The sequence below is a fragment of the Neoarius graeffei genome, chromosome 17, assembly GCF_027579695.1.
Source record: "Neoarius graeffei isolate fNeoGra1 chromosome 17, fNeoGra1.pri, whole genome shotgun sequence".
NCBI lineage: Eukaryota > Metazoa > Chordata > Actinopteri > Siluriformes > Ariidae > Neoarius > Neoarius graeffei.
The window spans coordinates 18,900,468-18,920,258 of NC_083585.1; the positions used below are offsets into that span (position 1 = coordinate 18,900,468).

The window sequence follows — 19,791 nt, forward strand, 5'->3', positions numbered from 1 at the left end:
CATGCCAAGTAATAAATTAATATTTTTTTCGACCCCTGTATTGTAACCAACATAGGCAAAGACTAGAAGAATAAGGAGAATAAAGTGTTTGCTGTGTGTATTTATGCATTTATATTACCAGAAGAAACTTGCCAACATTAAATTGCCAATCATGCATCAATCGGACCTCCTCTGTTGGGTAGTGAACAGAACAAGAAGGTTAAAGTGCAGGTATGGAAAAAAGGAAGCTGTGTAAAGCAGAGAGAAGAGCTACTATATCTCCTGCTAGTGTGGAGGGCTGACACTTATCTTGTGAGAGTGGCCAGCTCCATTAACAGGCCCATTCACCTCAGCTTAAGGAACTCTGTCAGCTACTTCAGAACCATTAAACCTCTGCTGGGAGTGTGCTGAGTGGAGAGAGGAACAGAGATATATAAAGAGTACGAGAAACACACTGTGCTCTCTCAGGAGCCAAAGAGATGGTATAAATAGATAGGTTTGTAGAGGTAAATTATTCCTAAAGACACAAGCAAGTCAGGAGAGCTTTGTACTTGTCTTCCTTTTTTCTTCTTCTGGTTACAAATAGCATGTGGTGTATCACTGCACTGTTTGCTCTGTAAAAGGTAGACCTTTTAATGCCAGTAAAGACAGATTAGAAATGATATGTAAGCTGTCATATATAATGAAACCATACACTCACCGGCCACTTTAATAGGAACTTGTTCTTGATTCTAAGATTCCTGTTTTTGGCTGACAGGAACGGAACCCAATGTGGTCTTCTGCTGTTGCATGCTGAGATGCTTTTCTGCTCACCACAGTTGTAAAGAGTTGCTATGAGCTACTATATCCTTCCTGACAGCTTGAACCAATCTGGCCATTTTCCTCTGACCTTTCTTATCAGCAAGGCGTTTGTTTCCACCCACAGAACTGACACTCACTCAATGTTTTTTTTTCTTTTTTTTTTTTTTCTAGAGACTCTAGAGACTGTTGTGTGTGAAAACCCCAGGGGATCAGCAGTTTCTGAAACACTCAAACCAGGCCATCTGGCACCAACACCCAGGCCACAGTGAAAGTCACAGAGATCACAATTTTTCCCATTCTGATGTTTGAAGTGAACATTAACTGAAGCTCTTGATTTGTATCTGCATGATTTTATGCATTGTGCTGCTGTCAAGGGATCGGCTGATTGGATAACTGTATAAAACACCAGGTGTATGGGTGTACCTAATAAAGTGGCCGTGAGTGTATGTCTTAGTAATATTTCTTGTCGGATAATAAGCAATTGTGCAAGAATTAATTTTAATTTTTTATTTGTTTGTTGGTTGGCTGGTTGGTTTTCAAAATTCTCTGCCTCTGTTCTATTCTGCCGTCTGATCAACTCTAAACTGGGGAATAATAGAAATAGAGGAGAAAATGCAAAGGATGGGAGAGTGCTTTTCAGCCAGTATTTGCACAAAAACTCCCTTGTACTGTCAAACTGTCTGTGATAGAGACCGGAATCTGATTTTTATGTGTCTCAGGTGCTTACTGTGGCTTTTTCTCCTTGTTTTTCTCTGAGCTCTGAGTCAAATGCTGATGGATTGACTGGGAAGTCAATCCTGGCCTACTGTTTATAAGCTCACCTCTGGGAATTCACATAGATTTTAAATTAGAGACAGCTTTACTTTAAGCAAGACATGCCAGCCAGCACAGTTTATTAAAAAAAAAAAAAGAGTGACACATTGTGCTTTTCCACTGGCAAGTACCAGACCTGGTGCTGATGCCTAAGGTGGAACATTTCTGTGTTTTTCCACTATGAAAGCGCCAGTTCTTGGTTCTGTTCCAGCACCAAAACGTTGAGAGTCAGGTGATAGGGAAGCTATGGCCTAATGGTTAGAGAAGCAGGTTTGGGACTAAAAGGTCACTGGTTAGATTTTCTGGACCAGCAGGAATGGCTTAAGTGCCCTTGAGCAAGGCACCTAACCTACAACTGATCCCCAGGCTGCTCTGGGTATGTTGTACATTACTCTGGATAAGATCGTCTGCTAAATGTCATTAATATAATGTGATACCAGGAAGTTTTATTATTTCCCAAAGCAATTAAGGTTATTTTAATGAAAGTTTATAAACCAATATGTGAACATTGCAAGGGATCTGATTGGGGGGGGGGGGGAAATGGAATATTGCACTTGTGAAACAGTGTTCAGATTAGGAAACAACTGGTTTACTGGTAATTTCAACTAAATAAAATAGGATCAAAACTGATTAGGCTAATGCTAAGGTTATTGTTTACTGCAACAAAACATGTATCTTTTATCTTGGGTTCTTCAGTGAAGGACTTAAATTTGGTAGCATTGCTGCCTCATGGCTCCAAGGTCCCTGATTTGATTACTGTTTAGGTGGAGTTTCTGTGCATGATTTCCATCTGTGTGCAGATATAAATATGGGTTTTCTCTGGATTCTCTGGTTTCTTCCCGCCTGACAAATATATAAAGGGTTGGCTGCTCTCAATTGAATCTGTATATTAATAAGGATTAAAAAAAAAAATTGTGTATGGTGCTTGGCACTGGACTGCCATCTTGTCCATGGCATAGTGCCACCTTGCACCCAGTTTCCAAAAGATAGGCTCCAGAGTCACCACGACCCTGACCAGGATAAAGCAGTTCCTGAACATGAATGAATGAGTGAGTGAGTGAATGACTGAATGAATGGCAAAATAATACCTGATTCTCAATCAGAAATTTTGTAAAGCCCTCCTTAACTGTTACCACATCTGATTATTTTGGCTCTTAAAGTGCATATCACGGGCAAATTCAAGAGCAAGATCAATGCAATTCTCCTATTTTATATTAAACTTTGTTCAAATATCTAACATTCTGCATTCTCTGCAATTTTTTTACCTTGCGCAATCTCATCTCATCTCATTATCTCTAGCCGCTTTATCCTTCTACAGGGTCGCAGGCAAGCTGGAGCCTATCCCAGCTGACTACGGGCGAAAGGCGGGGTACACCCTGGACAAGTCGCCAGGTCATCACAGGGCTGACACATAGACACAGACAACCATTCACACTCACATTCACACCTACGGTCAATTTAGAGTCACCAGTTAACCTAACCTGCATGTCTTTGGACTGTGGGGGAAACCGGAGCACCCGGAGGAAACCCACGCGGACACGGGGAGAACATGCAAACTCCACACAGAAAGGCCCTCGCCGGCCCCGGGGCTCGAACCCAGGACCTTCTTGCTGTGAGGCGACAGCGCTAACCACTACACCACCGTGCCGCCCACCTTGCGCAATATCAGAAAAATTCAGTTGAAATCAAGCCATTTGAGGCGAATTGGTCTGCCTCTGAAAAAACTTTGCATTTGAATTTCCCGGCAAACACTGATTTTCGTGACGTCATCTGCGGGACACCTCCCTCTGAATCCTACGTCGCTGGTTTGTTTATGAGAAAACGACCTGTTGGTTTTCGGCAAATTTCTTCAACGTTATTGCATAATTATTAAAATGGTTAACAGATGTATCGTAGGAGGGTGTAGCAACACCAATCTTGATGGGATTAGTACTCATCGTTTTCCAGAAGACCGGACAATGAGAGAGAAATGGGAGCGCTTGGTCTACACAGGCTGTGCACTGAAACTGCGCAAGCTCGCGCAGCCTGCTGGGGCTTCTGCAGGTGACATCACAAATCTGGCTCCAGACTCCCTTGGGATTTTTCCAGACGTGTTTTGTTATTTTATTTTTTTCTGCTATATGGCCTTGTGCAAAATTACCCTTCTGGATGAGTGTGTAAAGGGACATACTTTCATATAAAAAACCCCGAAATTGGTTCAGGATATGCACTTTAACCTGTGGACATGGTTATTAAAAATGTCTGTAGGTGCTCTGAAAACTGGCTCCAATATCAGCAAGAGCCAGAATTGGTGGTGGTGTATTTAGTTTGGAGTCACTGTATTTATAACTAATTATACAGTTGCTTGAAATTAATTGTCATATCGTTCCATGTATTTATAGTAATTGAGTACTAAAAGTCTAAAAGAATTATCTCTCTCTCCCTCTAATCTAGGCTCAGATATGGCTGTGTTTTGTCTGCTATGTGGGAAGCGCTTTCAGACTCAGAAGGCGCTACAGGGCCACATGGAGGTTCATGCTGGTGTGCGCAGCTACATCTGCAGTGAGTGTGATCGAACCTTCCCCAGCCACACAGCTCTCAAACGCCACCTTCGCTCCCACACAGGTAAGCCTCTATCTACCTTCTTATTGGAGTCTGGGGACACTGGATTTAATTCCTGAGGTTTTTTTTTTTTGGATTCTGATTTTTCTCAAACTTTCAAAATCCAGGAGCCAAAACACAGACAGATCTGTGTCATCTCAGGCAAAAGTTATTTCATTTTCACATTTATTTCTGGACTCTTAGGCAGTTTGTACCAGATATCAATTAGCCAGCGGTCCAGAGAACTGATCCCTGGTCCTCTTGAAAAGTGTGGTCTAGGGCCAAGTTTACATTAGACCGTATCTGTCTCATTTTCTTCGTGGATGCACTGTCCGTTTACATTAAAACGCCTGGAAACGCCGGGAAACGGGAATCCGCCAGGGTCCACGTATTCAATCCAGATCGTGTCTGGTCCGGTGCTGTGTAAACATTGAGAATACGCGGATACGCGGATACGCTGTGCTGAGCTCTAGCTGGCGTCGTCATTGGACAACATCACTGTGACATCCACCTTCCTGATTCGCTGGCGTTGGTCATGTGACGCGACTGCTGAAAAACGGCGCGGACTTCCGCCTTGTATCACCTTTCATTAAAGAGTATAAAAGTATGAAAATACTGCAAATACTGATGCAAATACTGCCCATTGTGTAGTTATGATTGTCTTTAGACTTGCCATCCTTCCACTTCCAAGTGGTAAGTGACGCGCATACCCAATCACTGAGATCACACACACAGCGGCTCAGTCCCGAATCGCTGCTCGTGCACTTCACTCGCGCGCTCTGTGAGCTGCGCAGGGCCGGAGTGCGCACCATCCAGAGGGCACTCGCTGTTCAGGGCGGAGTGATTTGGAGCGCAGGATGCCTGCGGAGCCGAGCGTATCCGTGTATTGGCGTTGCTGTGTGCACGCGAATCGTGTATTGGCGTTGCTGTGTGCACGCTAATCTTTTTAAAAACGTTAATCTGATGATCCTCTGATACGGTCTAATGTAAACCCCACCTAGGTTTTGCATCAACTGAACAACAGCACAGTCCACATCTGTGTGAAAGCATCCTGAGTAATGCGATTAGTTCAGTGTTTCATGCTACTGAGGACTGGAGCACTGTAATTAGTTCACTTTTGCAGCACAAGTGCTTGTCCATCCATCCATTTTGCATATCACTTCAGCGATGTGGCTGCTCTGACGGCTTCAGCTATCAAAGTGTCTAGGGAACATTACAGTAGTGGTTTCCTGTTGCCTTCTACTGGATTATTATAGAGGTTTTCTCCTCTCAGCCATTCACATTCACACCTATGGACAATTTAGAGCCACCAGTTAACCTAACCTGCATGTCTTTGGACTGTGGGGGAAACCGGAGCACCCAGAGGAAACCCACACAGACACGGGGAGAACATGCAAACTCCACACAGAAAGGCCCCTGTCAGCCACTAGGCTCAAACCCAGAACCTTCTTGCTGTGAGGCGACAGTGCTAACCACTACACCACCATGTCACCTACCGTAACTCAAAACCAGCTATTATGTTTTCCACCATAATGACATAATGTATACTTGACATGTTATGTATGTATGTAAGGCTACGCCCCTTTCCCCACCCCTTCTGAGAGCCAAACATCTATCAATCTATACTACTAAAGGAAGGCTGTCTGTCTCTCTGTCTGTTCATTTGAGTTGTACTGAGAGTAAAATGCACATCTTATGCTAGCCTACACGTTTTTTTTATACAAGCTCAGTTCATCATTTGCAGATATTTCTGTACAATGACGTGCCATGCATCAAAAAAGCAATGCGTTTCATGTCTTGAGTGTTAGTGCCGCTGGAAAAAAATCACAAATGGATACTCCTAGCGCCTACCATTTTGCAAACCTGAATGCATAAAAGTAGCATAAGGAATTGCACAATTGAGCCACAATACAAAAGTAGTTCTTCTACCCAAGATCATGAGCCCCACCAGACACAATCCTAGAATTGCTTCTGATTCCTGGCTTCAATATTTAGACCAAGTGTGAACATAATGTGTACACAGTGTCCTTTACACACTTAAGGGTATATTCCTCCCTTATGTCGAGTGTTCCTGGGATAGACTCTGGATTGACCCATCCATTATCTGTAACCGCTTATCCTGTGTAGGGTCACGGGCAAGCTGGAGCCTATCCCAGCTGACTATGGGCAAGAGGTGGGGTACACCCTGGACAAGTCACCAGATCATCACAGGGCTGACACTTATGGCCCTTTTCCACTACCCTTTTTCAGCTCACTTCAGCTCGCTTCAGCTCACTTCAGCCCGACACGGCTCGCGTTTCGATTACCAAAAACCAGCACGACTCAGCTCGTTTCAGCCCTGCTTAGCCCCTAAAACTCGCACCGTTTTGGAGTAGGGCTGAAGCGAGCCAAACCGTGCCGACTGAGGTTGGGGGCGTGAGCAGACACTCCCCTGTGCACTGATTGGTGAGGAGGAGTGTCCTCACACGCCCACACACGCCCCGCGAGCGCGCTGGGATCTGTAAACACCGCAAACCCGGAAGAAGAATAATTATGAATTACGAGAATTTCTGAAGCCTTATGCGCCTCGCCTCATCTATACGCTCTTGCCAGTATCTGTCCGCGTTGTCGGTGACAACAAGCCACAGCACCGAGACCAGCAACACTAACGACTCCATGTCCTCCATGTTTATTGTTTACTATTCGGGTCGTGAGACTACCGCTTAAAAGCTCACTGAATCAGTGACAACAGAGCATCGTGCACGAGTTCGCGGAGCGCAAGGCTCGCCGTATGCCCTTCAAATAATGCGCGCAGTAGGCTATTGATGTTTTATTATGAGCCATGTACAGTATGTCGCCTAATGTTTTTTTTTTGTTTCTGAGTTACATGTTCGTTTGAAGGACTTAATGTACAAAATAACATAGTTGCACCCCGGAGTGTTGAAATTGGTAAACACAGTGCATTCAGTGAGGTTTGCACCGCCCTCCTTTTATTTCTGACTCTTCCTGTCAGCGTTGCAACCTCTGAGCGCTCATTCGTATGCCCTTCAAATAATGTGCGCAGTAGGCTATTGATGTTTTATTATGAGCCATTTACAGTATCCTAATGTTTTTTGTTTCTGAGTTACATGTTCGTTTGAAGGACTTGATGTACTAAATAACATAGTTGCACCCGGTAGTGTTGAAATTGGTAAACACCGCAGTTGCGGACATTTTGTAGCCTAAAATGATGTTATGATAAGCTTTAATAAAGGGCCCGGTCATTTGCCCCGCCCCCGGCCCGGCTCTGACTTGTTCCGCCACTGTCACTGATGTCACTGTTTGCGCTGCTTAACGGCATCACATGACGTCCACCCACTTTCGCTAACTCCACCCAATGTGTCCACCCACTTCCAGCCAGCGTGGTTCAGCGCGGTTGTAGTCGAAATGCAACTCCAACAGCCCCGCTCAGCTCGACTCAGCTCGACTCAGCACGGCACGGCTCAGCCGCGTTTGTAGTGGAAAAGCGGCAATAGAGACAAACAACCATTCACACTCACATTCACACCTACGGTCAATTCAGAGTCACCAATTAGCCTAACCTGCATGTCTTTGAACTGTGGGGGAAACCGGAGCACCCAGAGGAAACCCACACAGACATGGGGAGAACATGCAAACTCCACACAAAAAGGCCTCCGTCGGCCACTGGGGTCAAAACCAGAACCTTCTTGCTGTGAGGCGACAGTGCTAACCACTACACCACCGTGCCGCCCCCAGATTGGCCCTGACCAGGTTAAAGCAGTTAGTGAAGATGAATGTACATGAAAAAAGCAAACAGCTTGTTGGATTAAACACAATTACAAACCCCATTTTAGCTTATACTGTTTTAGAAAGTAGGGACTGTATTGGTGTTGGTATTGTGCTGGTAGCAATACATAAGGGTCAAAGTGTACATCTGGCCATAACATTTTGCTACGCCATGTGTGTCTGTCTGATTTTGAAGCCTCGCTCCTCTCTACATTCTGCACATGTAGTGTCTTCTCATTAATATGCCATTCCTGTTCCCTCTCCGTTTCACTGGCAGGCCATTTGCAGACAGTGGCGGCTGTCTAATGTTCACAGCTGTGTTTGATAGGGCAGACAGAGACAAGTGAGCTGGATTGTTTATGGCACAGAAAGGTCTCTGAAGCTCCTTTTAGCTCATCTTTCATATCTTTTAATGCCATTATATCAAACCATTTGGAAGCTCTTTTTTTAATAACGACAGCCTATTTTATTTAGAATTTTACAAATTGTGATGTGATTATGTATTACTGACTTAAATAAAGGCTTCTTCACAGGTTGTACCACAGCAACCTTCTTATTGGATACCTACCCAACAAAAGATCAGTGCAGTAAATGTGAAGTCTAATACACTAGAAAAACGTTTTCTGTATGTGCTGGGTAATTGACATTACTAGTGTGTGTCGAATCTTCCAGGGCTGAGCGTTAGCACATTAGCATGCCTGCGGCGATGCGAGTCTGGCCGAACGGCTGCTCGCCTCAGCTCCATTAACTTTAATGACAGACAGGCTGCAGGGCTTTTTGCAAGGTGCATCTGATCAGTTGATGCAGGTACCTAAAGACTGCTGCTCTATATATCATGAAATATCTGGTCTCGCAGAGCTTCAACCTGCCCTTCCTCTTTACTCCCATTAAAAAAACAAACACAAAAAAACCTCATTCATTTCAGATGGCCACTATTACTAAGAGTCAATTTGAATGTGAATAGTATACCATGATGTGCTTTGGGATTTTTATTTTTTTATTTTTTGCATTGTCTCTTAAGATGGGGCTTTACACTGAAGCATGACAGTACATGACAAGAAATGCAGTTTATTTCAAGGCACGGCTGCTACTTGGACAGGTAGATAATGAAAAGCATGGGTCACTGCTGATGGCTTAAAGCATGGCCAGCTATGCTGAGATGCATTAAATATTGGGAGTTTTACACGCTTGACTGCATCCCATGTTGCCGTCTGAGAAAATTATATAAGAAACATTTAGTCAATGCGGCGGCACGGTGGTGTAGTGGTTAGCGCTGTCGCCTCACAACAAGAAGGTCCGGGTTTGAGCCCCGTGGCTGGTGAGGGCCTTTCTGTGTGGAGTTTGCATGTTCTCCCCGTGTCCGCGTGGGTTTCCTCCGGGTGCTCCGGTTTCCCCCACAGTCCAAAGACATGCAGGTTAGGTTAACTGGTGACTCTAAATTGACCGTAGGTGTGAATGTGAGTGTGAATGGTTGTCTGTGTCTATATGTCAGCCCTGTGATGACCTGGCGACTTGTCCAGGGTGTACCCTGCCTTTCACCCGTAGTCAGCTGGGATAGGCTCCAGCTTGCCTGCGACCTTGTAGAACAGGATAAAGCGGCTAGAGATGATGAGATGAGATTTAGTCAATGCATAAAAGCAATTAACAGCCAGTTAGAGCCAGTCAACACATACTGTCGTCAACTATCACAGATTACTGGCATTTTAAAATCTCCTGCTCAATAAGCATCATATTGAGATCAAAGTTCAAAGGGATGCTTTGGTTAAATAAAACCATCTCAACTGCTTTGTTGTCTAGTACGAGTATGATAGAGTAAGTGTGATGTATCTGTGGAACAGGTGACCACCCATATGAGTGCGAGTTCTGTGGCAGCTGCTTTCGGGATGAGAGCACGCTGAAGGGCCACAAGCGCATCCACACTGGAGAGAAACCCTATGAATGCAACAGCTGTGGCAAAAAGTTCAGTCTCAAACACCAGCTGGAGACACACTACCGTGTGCACACAGGTCAGAGCTCCAAATCCTCACACACACACACACACACACACACACACACGCAAATTAAACACTTCAGTTCCCTTAAACAATTAAATTTCAAGTCAAACTATGTAGCATTAGTTTTGGGAACCATAAAAGTTATATAAAATATACAGTAGATATCGAAATTATAAATCATATAATAAAGAATGAACAGATTTAGTCAGCACTGTGCATCAATTCTCACCTCTGTTGATTGCACAGCAAGTGTTTATGTTGGAATACTGGGTTTTATAACCCTTTTAGAAGTGTTCAGGTTTGGGATGCTATAACTTAAATTTGTTTATTGGCTCTGTGATGATTCTGTGATCTTGGGTGGCAGATCAAACTGGTTGAGGTGGAATTACAGACTGATTGCTGCTCCTCTTCACTCTTTGATAAGGCAGATTCTAAGCCACCCTATCAGGTAGCCTGTCAAATAATTGACTTCTTTTTGGCAAACAAGGCCACGGCTCTGGACTAGGTGCATGTAGATAATGAGAGCAGACAGGAAATCCCAGCCAAAGGCCAGTAGTCCAGTGGACAGCCAACAATGGAATCAGTGACATTTACACCCACTGTCAATGACAGATCAATAATCAGTTTGCTGCTGACAATGATAGGCTGTTAGCTTACCTTGTTACCCATCTGTGATTTTTGCTGCAGACCTACAGGAACATTTTTTTTTCCTCAGGCGTCAGATTCATAAAATGTAAGACACACTGTAAAACATTTTCTATACTAATAAATACACAGCATTTTTGATCACCAGGCTTGTAGTACTCGAGTCTGACTCATGCCCTAATTTGAAGGACTTGTGACTTGACTTGGACTTGAGCACTGATGACTCAGACTTGGACTCGGACATTAACTGCATTAGGACTCGTAAATTGGAGACGAGGACTCGGATTTTTTCTTTATTTTTTTGTAACATGCCTGTAGAACTTTGTGTGAGTGGGTGGAGCACAGAAGTACGGCAGGCCAGAATTGAGTTTCCAAAAACTCTTTATTTGCACTTTTCAGTAGCAAACATACTCTCCCAGCCACACGCATACACACACACACAAGTCATCTGGTTGGGGAGAGAGCTCTCTTCCTCTGCTCTCTCTCTCCTTATATCGGGCGTGGTCGCTGGGAAGACATACAAACACAGGTTAATTGACATCAGGTGTAGTGATTCTGCCACTTACCTTCCCTGACTCCGCCCTCCGGTCACAGACCGCTGCTTGACCACGCCCCCGCTGCCACAATGCCATAATAATTTAGCATAAGATATTTATATCTACATTTATTGTGTAATAATTTCGTGCAAGAGTGTCACACCTGCGTACCTTGGCGCATGCATCAGATAGACTCTCGGGCATGCTCCGGACAGTGTGTACGCTAAGTGGACTCTCGTGCACACCGTAAACGACTCGCACCTGCACAAGATTAAGGCGCAATCAGCGCACCGATATAAAAACTGTGAAAACACACTTACTTTGCGAAGTATTGAGTTGTGCTGCTGACACATTACCAAGCCTTATTTCCTTGTTTGGTTTCCTGATCCCTGATTTCTTGTTTCTTGTCTTTGATTCTGCCGAGTCTACGATAGCCTGTTTGTGCCTTGCTCAACCTGTTGCCTGTTTCACTATTTTACGATTTTGCCTGCCGTTCTGGATTGTTTACCGTCTTCACTTGTATTAATAAACACACCTTCTGCACTTACATCCGTCTCCCAACCATCTCTGACAGAATACTTCACATTCTCTGACAAAGAGAAGCACATTCACCTGTTCATACGTCATGTTCAGGAACAAACTAATGTTAATAGTGCTGAAACAGCCACCGTCAAATGGTGCGGATGGATAGTGGACTCGACTTGAAATTTTTTTTAATGACTTGGACTTGAACACTGGGGACGCGAGACTGGACTCGGACTCGAGGTTTAGTGACCTGACTACAACACTGTTGGACACTGTTTGGTTCTTTCTATTTATATCAGCTAAGGCTTATTTAATCGCAGCTGGTATAATTGAACTATTGAATATTTAGCCAAACCAACTATACAAATCTTTGAACAATATTTATCACAGCCATATTCATGAACAAATAAGTATGATTTTTAAATGAATGATTATCCATTGACTAAAAAATAAAATAAAATAAAAGAGCACACATACACATCACTTCAGTGTTGATATCCCCAAACTGTAAAGTAACATTGCATCTGAATTTAAATGTTTATTACTGTGATATCAAACCACTATCCCATATAATCCTCAGGTGAGAAGCCATTTGAGTGTAAGCTGTGCCACCAGCGCTCACGTGACTATTCAGCCATGATCAAACACCTACGCACCCACAATGGTGCTTCGCCCTACCAGTGTACTATCTGCCAGGAGTATTGCCCCAGCCTCTCGGCCATGCAGAAACACATGAAAAGTCACAAGCCTGAGGATGTTCCCCCAGACTGGAGGATTGAGAAGACCTATCTGTACCTATGCTATGTGTAAGACAACTGACGAAAGGAAAGAAGACAGAAGAAACTGGTGACATATTCACTCATTTTGCTCCAAGCCTGGGCCAAAGCTGGAGACCGAAAGTGATCAAAGATGTTGCGTAGAATTTCCTTTCTTTTATCACACCATTTCATATGCACATGTTCAAATTCATTTCTAGTGACATTACAGTGTTTGTGTTTTGGTAAATGGAAAGTATTGTTAAAATGACTTTTAACAAAAGTAGAAAAACCCAATTAAATTAATATTTCATATTATTCTATCCATATTCACTGGATATGAGCAATTGTGCGCTCTGATCGGCTACTACATATACTACTAGGATATCAGCTCATATTACCGTGAGTAGAGAAAAACAAAATGGTGGAGTGTGTTGCTGAACCAACCGAGGATGAAATAAAAACTCTACATGAAAACAAAATCACAAAAAAATACAAAAAAGCAACAAAATATGGAATAAAAGTATTTGATGGTAAGAACATATTTTTATTTTTTCAAGAATTATTGTTATAGCATTTTTCACAAATTGCTCCTGTCATTTTGCCGGTTTGTTTACATTCTAAGCGGAAATTATTTTGTCGGGCGTTTTGTATAATTTTTTTATTTATTGAATTTACTAAAAATAAAAATGTTCTGTTTCTCAAAATCCAGTGAATGTGGATAGAATAAAACAGTTATTCCACTCAATCTCATCATACATGGCTTATAGCCGATGAGGCGCGTAGGACCAAGTCGGCTGTAAGCCATGTATGATGAGATTGAGTGGAATAACTGTTAAATATTCCACCCAACATGCATCTCAAGAAAAAAAATCGAAGATTCCACCTGTTATACTGAAAGTAATAACATACTTTTTTATTCACAGCATCCATATGTTAAATATGTATCTAAACCATTGATAAAAATGGGCAAAAAAAATTGTGGATGCTACATATCCTAATAGTGTGAAAAGCCGGAAAATTAAATAAAAAATAATCAAAATAGAATCAAAATGACATCTGTTCAGCAGTGCAAGCCCATCACACAGCTCATTTTGGTGTCAGAAGCACTTATTGGTATCCATTTGATCACACACAAACTCAGATTACACTGCATTATGATCACAAAATATTAAGGATGTTCAGGGATATGTTGAAATTAAATACTCTGTACACTTTCACAACTGAGCATAGTTATGAATACAGACAGGGGATTTGGTTTGCTTTTGATTAGCTGTCCTCCATTCTCCTACCAGTGTAACAGGGCTAATCTTAAGATTTTAAAGTGCATATGTTGTGAGAAAGTGATGCAGTGTTAGTGGATTAAGACTCACATTTAGGGCTGCACACATTAGTAAAAAACAAAACAAAAGAAGTGCTGTATATAGATACTTGATGACTGCTGGACATTGCAATGAGGTGTCATGTTCAGGGATTGTAAGATTAATTATCTAGTAGGCTGAATTAAAAAGCGAGATCTTTTTAAATACATATAAAATGTAAAGATCAAAGTAAACCAACTAGAATAGATGAAAGAAGAATATGCAGTATTCAACTCTAAAGATCTTTTCATTGCTTATTTTTTACTTTTTTCGAAAAGTTACTTGAATTACTTGATTGTCTTGTGCTTGATTTATTTTTATATTATGCCACACCACTGGTGCATGCACTGATGATCGGTCAGAAGGTGATGATTAATTTTCTAAAACAACAGCTCTGACAGAAGTGTTGGCTGCAAGGCAACAGGTTTATTTTAATGAGTTTGCTCTAATACATTATTGTTTCTATAGTAACAACTTATACAGTGACTCATGTGGCAGACACCACATAAACTGGCAAAATAAATATATTGTTGATATGGTGAGGTTTTCTGTGAGGAGATGTACAATTAGCATTTTTGGAAGTGTGGAGTCTCCGGTGTCAGTACTTTATAACAGTCAGAGCTAAACCTGTAACTTTAAGCTTTCCAACACGCTGCAATTCTTGTCATATTAATTTTTTTTTTGTGTGTGTGTGAGAGAGAGAGAGAGAGAGAGAGAGAAATGAGGGAGTGACTTTTTATAGCTGCTATAATTTAAGTGATAAGAGGAACAAACTTGTTTCACGGATGTTCTACATCATTAAATGTAAATATAAATGGATAAAAACTATGTGTCATTCTTTAATAAATAAAAAAAAAACCTGTAATAATTGGCAAATTGCTAATTTGAACAAAACACTTCAAGACATGCTGTTTTTGGAAATTAATCAAAAAATTATTTTCCCATGGCAGCACACTCCCTTTGTGTGTGTCTTGTGGTTTGTTGAGCTGCACTTAGGACAGTGGATTATAACACCATACAATGGTTCAGTTAGCCATAACAAAATCATCATACCGTACCCTGCACTCAGTGAGAGCTGATATTCTTTGCATTAATATCAGGTTTAGCACTGCTCAAATGTACGCTTTTCAGCCCTCTGTGTGCTACCTCTTCATGGCTCTTTGTTTTGCACAAAAGCAAAAATGATTATGTTTAAAATTTGCATTTTAATCTTATCTTTTGCTTAATTCTCAGAGACCTTGATTTACTTGACTGACATCGTATTTACACTCCGTATCTGATTTATCATTGTAAAATGAAACAGACCATATCCTGATGTTTTATTGCATAAAATTTATAAAGTGTCGATGAGGTATGGTATAGGGGTGAAGCTGAAAAATAGAAGTGTTGTCTTTTTATGTGAAAATGATTGTAACGTGGAATTGTGAAATGACATGCAGTTCTGCTGAGTACATACAGTACATGGGGAAAGTACTCCTGAGAAAGCGAAAGCAAAAAAAAAAAAATTAAATAAATAAAAATAAATAAATAAATGAAAAAAAAGGATTAGAGCCAAATGTGGCACTTTGATAAGAAAACAACAACGACAACATTGTATTTTTGTATTCTGTAATGTGCAAAATCTGTCCACTTGTTTATAGTTGAGTGAGTCAAGTACTTTTACAGTAACTTTTGCATTGTGTTTGTTTTCGGTGATACTTTTTGTGCCTCTTTTACAATGGTGACGATGTTCAGTAGTAGATGTTTGTAAAGCCCGTACTGTGGTCACTGCTGCTGGGTGTCAGTTTTTTCATAAATGATTCTCTGCCAAGATTCGCAGACCTGCTAGTATCACAAAGCACAAAATACCTGACAGAAAAAGGCAGAAACTTTTTTTTTCCTGTTTGCTTGCATTGTAGTCACAACATATTCACTGTGAGATCCAAAGCACATTATATGCAGTTATATGCAGGTTTTGTGTGTGCGTGTGTGTGTGTGTGTGTGTGTGTGTGTGTCAAAAAAAAATTATTGTGGTCAAATTGTTTGTGTAAATGCACTACTTATAAGGAAAGAAAATAATTTTCCATGAATCCACAAAATGTTTCATTTTAATAATGTTATAAAACATTTTGTATTCATTTTCTTGCTTCGTTAAGATCCTGCATCTGTCCAGAAATACTGAAGTAAATTCACCTCTGAAATGAACTGTCACAAACAGGGATGTCATTAATTTCCTTACTGCACATCCAGATCACAACCATAAAACAAATTCTGGCAAACCAATCAATATTAATTGTTATTGAACATTGAGTTCATTTAGTTCCTTTGTCTATAATGAACTTTTTTAGGCAAGGGTTAATGAAGTACACTGTGAAAATATTTGTCAGGATAGCCTTTACAGAAAAATCACTTTGATTTTACACAATGGTATGTTTTTCACGTGTGACAATGTGAGTAATGTAATCACATGTAAAGATACATTTCAAGTTGTTATGCACTGAAATTGCACATGTGAACTCAAGGATATATGACATAATTTGAATAATGTGATCACATGAAAAATTAACATATGGAAATAAATGACTTGTAGGAAAAATCACATATGAAAAATAAAGACATGCACTACATGTAAAAAAAAATCGACGTTAAAAATGTGTAAAATGTGTCATATGTGAAGTGTATAAAAACAGTTTTGTGGCTTTTCTGTACAGGAGGCTTATTGTAAGGTTTTCAATAAAACCATATGCACAGCACAGAACTGAAAACGTGGCATCCCTGTGTCACTGTGTTTTATTTTGTTTCAAAATAGAATCAGCCATTTCCTTCAGTGCTCCCTTGCCTGTGCCATTCACATAAAATTTGATACGTAATCATAAAATTTGATAACGCACTGAAAATCCATGTTGGACCAAATGAAATCTGTTTTTCAAACGCATATTATTTTCTTGACATTGTACTTTTATGTTCAAATTATTTACATTAATTGTATTTTAGTTCATTGTATTGTCTACCTCAGCACCACTTCTTTATATAACCCTAAAAGGTGCCCAATTACAGTTATTATGCATTGTTCATTTTCTCAGTTGTGCATATATGTTTTTTATTATTATTATTATTATTTTAGCATTTGGATATTATTTCTATTTTGGATTGTTGTATTTTTTTCAGTATTTTCAGCATAAAGTTGATACGCTGTCTTTTTGAACTGTGTGATGGCAGTGATACAGATTGAGGTGTATACCTTTGGCTCCTCTCTGTGTGTGTGCTTGAACACAGCTCTGTGTTACTCTTAATGTTGTCTGGGGTGTGGAAAAATAATAAAGATATAAAAGAGACGACATGTAGCAGGTGCTTATTTACAGTGGGTCTGCCTGTGTGAAGAGGAGTTCTGCATTTAATATGACTGATATTATGGGGCCTATTGATGAAATAACATAGAAAAGATTTGATTTCTGGGCCCTTTAGTGGTATAGATGTAAAAACCTGGTTATAACATTAGAGATTTTCGGTAATTGTATAGTGTCAAGAATCACAGGTTCCCATCAAAGATAGTTTAATAAATACCTAAAATAAATATATTTATATATTTGTATCCAAATATATTTGCTAATATTTTGATCCCAAATAAATGTATACAGCCTATATACAAATCCATCCATCCATTATCTGTAACCACTTATCCTGTGGAGGGTCACAGGCAAGCTGGAGCCTATCCCAGCTGACTATGGGTAAAAGGTGGGGTACACCCTAGACAAGTCACTAGATCATTGCAGGGTTGACACATAGAGACAAACAACCATTCACAGTCAATTTAGAGCCACAAATTAGCCTAACCTACATGTCTTTTGGACTGTGCGAGAAACCAGAGCACGCCCATGTAGACACAGGGAGAACATGTAAACTCCACACAGAAAGGCCCCCATCAGTCACTGGGCTTGAACCCAGAACCTTCTTGTTGTGAGGCAACAGTGCTAACCACTACACCACCATGCTGCCCCTACATACAAATGCAAATATTTATTAAACAGCTTAAGCATATTAACAGGATGCTGGTTGTATTCTTTTAAAAAACACTGGTCTAAACATAAAGTCTACTTAGGAATATTAGCACAGTAGAGCAGTAGAGTGTAACTTAAAAAAAAAAAAAATTAATTATAAGGAGGGCAACCAGAACAGACAGGACTCAAAGAAATAAAAGGTAATTGATTTTCAGAAGTCTATTTATTATGAATAGATACTGTTAATTATAGGGCCAATTTAGGGTAAATTAAGGTAAGTTATAACAGCTGAGCAACTGTGCAAGCTAGTGATGTTAAATATTACTAAACTTTTCAGTTGCAAAACCTTTAATCCTCTATATTGATATAGTAAGTTTTTAAAACCACATTTTAACGAATTGCATTGCCTCATTTTCCTTACATTTACCAACAACCATAAGAATAATAGCTATGATTAGTGGTTTAACAGCTCCATCTAGGGGTATAACTGGTTTACTGCATTTTAAACACTCGTGAACCTGTATCAGCGACGGTCAGAGAAAACATGGGTTACTCCTTGTTTATGGTGCCTGTTCTATCCCTGGAATTGATTATTATTATTATCATTATTATTATTATATTAGATTTTTTTAAAACTTAATATTTAGTGTAAAATACAGACTGCTGCGGCGGCACGGTGGTGTAGTGGTTAGCGCTGTCGCCTCACAGCAAGAAGGTCCTGGGTTCGAGCCCCGGGGCCGGCGAGGGCCTTTCTGTGTGGAGTTTGCATGTTCTCCCCGTGTCCGCGTGGGTTTCCTCCGGGTGCTCCGGTTTCCCCCACAGTCCAAAGACATGCAGGTTAGGTTAACTGGTGACTCTAAATTGACCGTAGGTGTGAATGTGAGTGTGAATGGTCATCTGTGTCTATGTGTCAGCCCTGTGATGACCTGGCGACTTGTCCAGGGTGTACCCTGCCTTTCGCCCATAGTCAGCTGGGATAGGCTCCAGCTTGCCTGCGACCCTGTAGAAGGATAAAGCGGCTAGAGATAATGAGATGAGATGAGATACAGACTGCTTTGAAAGGTCTGTTTCCACATTTAATTGTATGTTTATACAAGAACACAAACATTTTATTATATGCTTTACCACTTTCTTGTCAGTGTTATTTCTCTGTCTTCATATGGTACTTATCACTCTATTGAAATTACGATAACGTAAAATATACATAAAGAAGAAATAAATTAGCAGCCTCCACAAAGCTCTTCATAGCTCCATTGTTCCCAGTTTGATCCTATGCTCAAGCTATTGCCTGTACAGAGTTTTACAAGGCATTAACAAGTCTACAACTGTAAAGTACCTGATACCAGAGTCACATACAGTGGTGCTTGAAAGTTTGTGAACCCTTTAGAATTTCTATATTTCTGCATAAACATGACCTAAAACATCATCAGATTTTCACACAAGTCCTAAAAGTAGATAAAGAGAACCCAGTTACACAAATGAGACAAAAATATTATACTTGGTCATTTATTTATTGAGGAAAATGATCCAATATTACATATCTGTGAGTGGCAAAAGTATGTGAACCTTTGCTTTCAGTATCTGGCGTGACCCCCTTGTGCAGCAATAACTGCGATTAAACGTTTCCAGTAACTGTTGATCAGTCCTGCACACCGGCTTGGAGGAATTTTAGCCCATTCCTCCATACAGAACAGCTTCAACTCTGGGACGTTGGTGGGTTTCCTCACATGAACTGCTCGCTTCAGGTCCTTCCACAACATTTCGATTGGATTAAGGTCAGGACTTTGACTTGGCCATTCCAAAACATTAACTTTATTCTTCTTTAACCATTCTTTGGTAGAACAACTTGTGTGCTTAGGGCTGTTGTCTTGCTGCATGACCCACCTTCTCTTCAGATTCAATTCATGGACAGATGTCCTGACATTTTCCTTTATAATTCGCTGGTATAATTCAGAATTCATTGTTCCATCAATGATGGCAAGCCGTCCTGGCCCAGATGCAGCAAAACAGGCCCAAACCATGATACTACCACCACCATGTTTCACAGATGGGATAAGGTT

At 40.8% G+C, this 19,791-nt stretch overlaps 1 protein-coding gene across 2 annotated transcripts in view; it reads left to right on the forward strand.

The window, feature by feature from the left end:
- zbtb16b (zinc finger and BTB domain containing 16b) overlaps nt 1-15,744 on the forward strand; it is a 105,467-nt gene extending 89,723 nt beyond the window's left edge. For both annotated transcript variants that reach the window (XM_060943812.1, XM_060943813.1), the window contains exons 5-7: nt 4,027-4,197; nt 9,777-9,944; nt 12,219-15,744. In XM_060943812.1, coding sequence (XP_060799795.1) covers nt 4,027-4,197; nt 9,777-9,944; nt 12,219-12,448 — 569 coding nt within the window. In that variant the 3' untranslated portion in view covers nt 12,449-15,744. The remainder of the gene's footprint in view (nt 1-4,026; nt 4,198-9,776; nt 9,945-12,218) is intronic.
- Nucleotides 15,745-19,791: the final 4,047 nt, after the last annotated feature.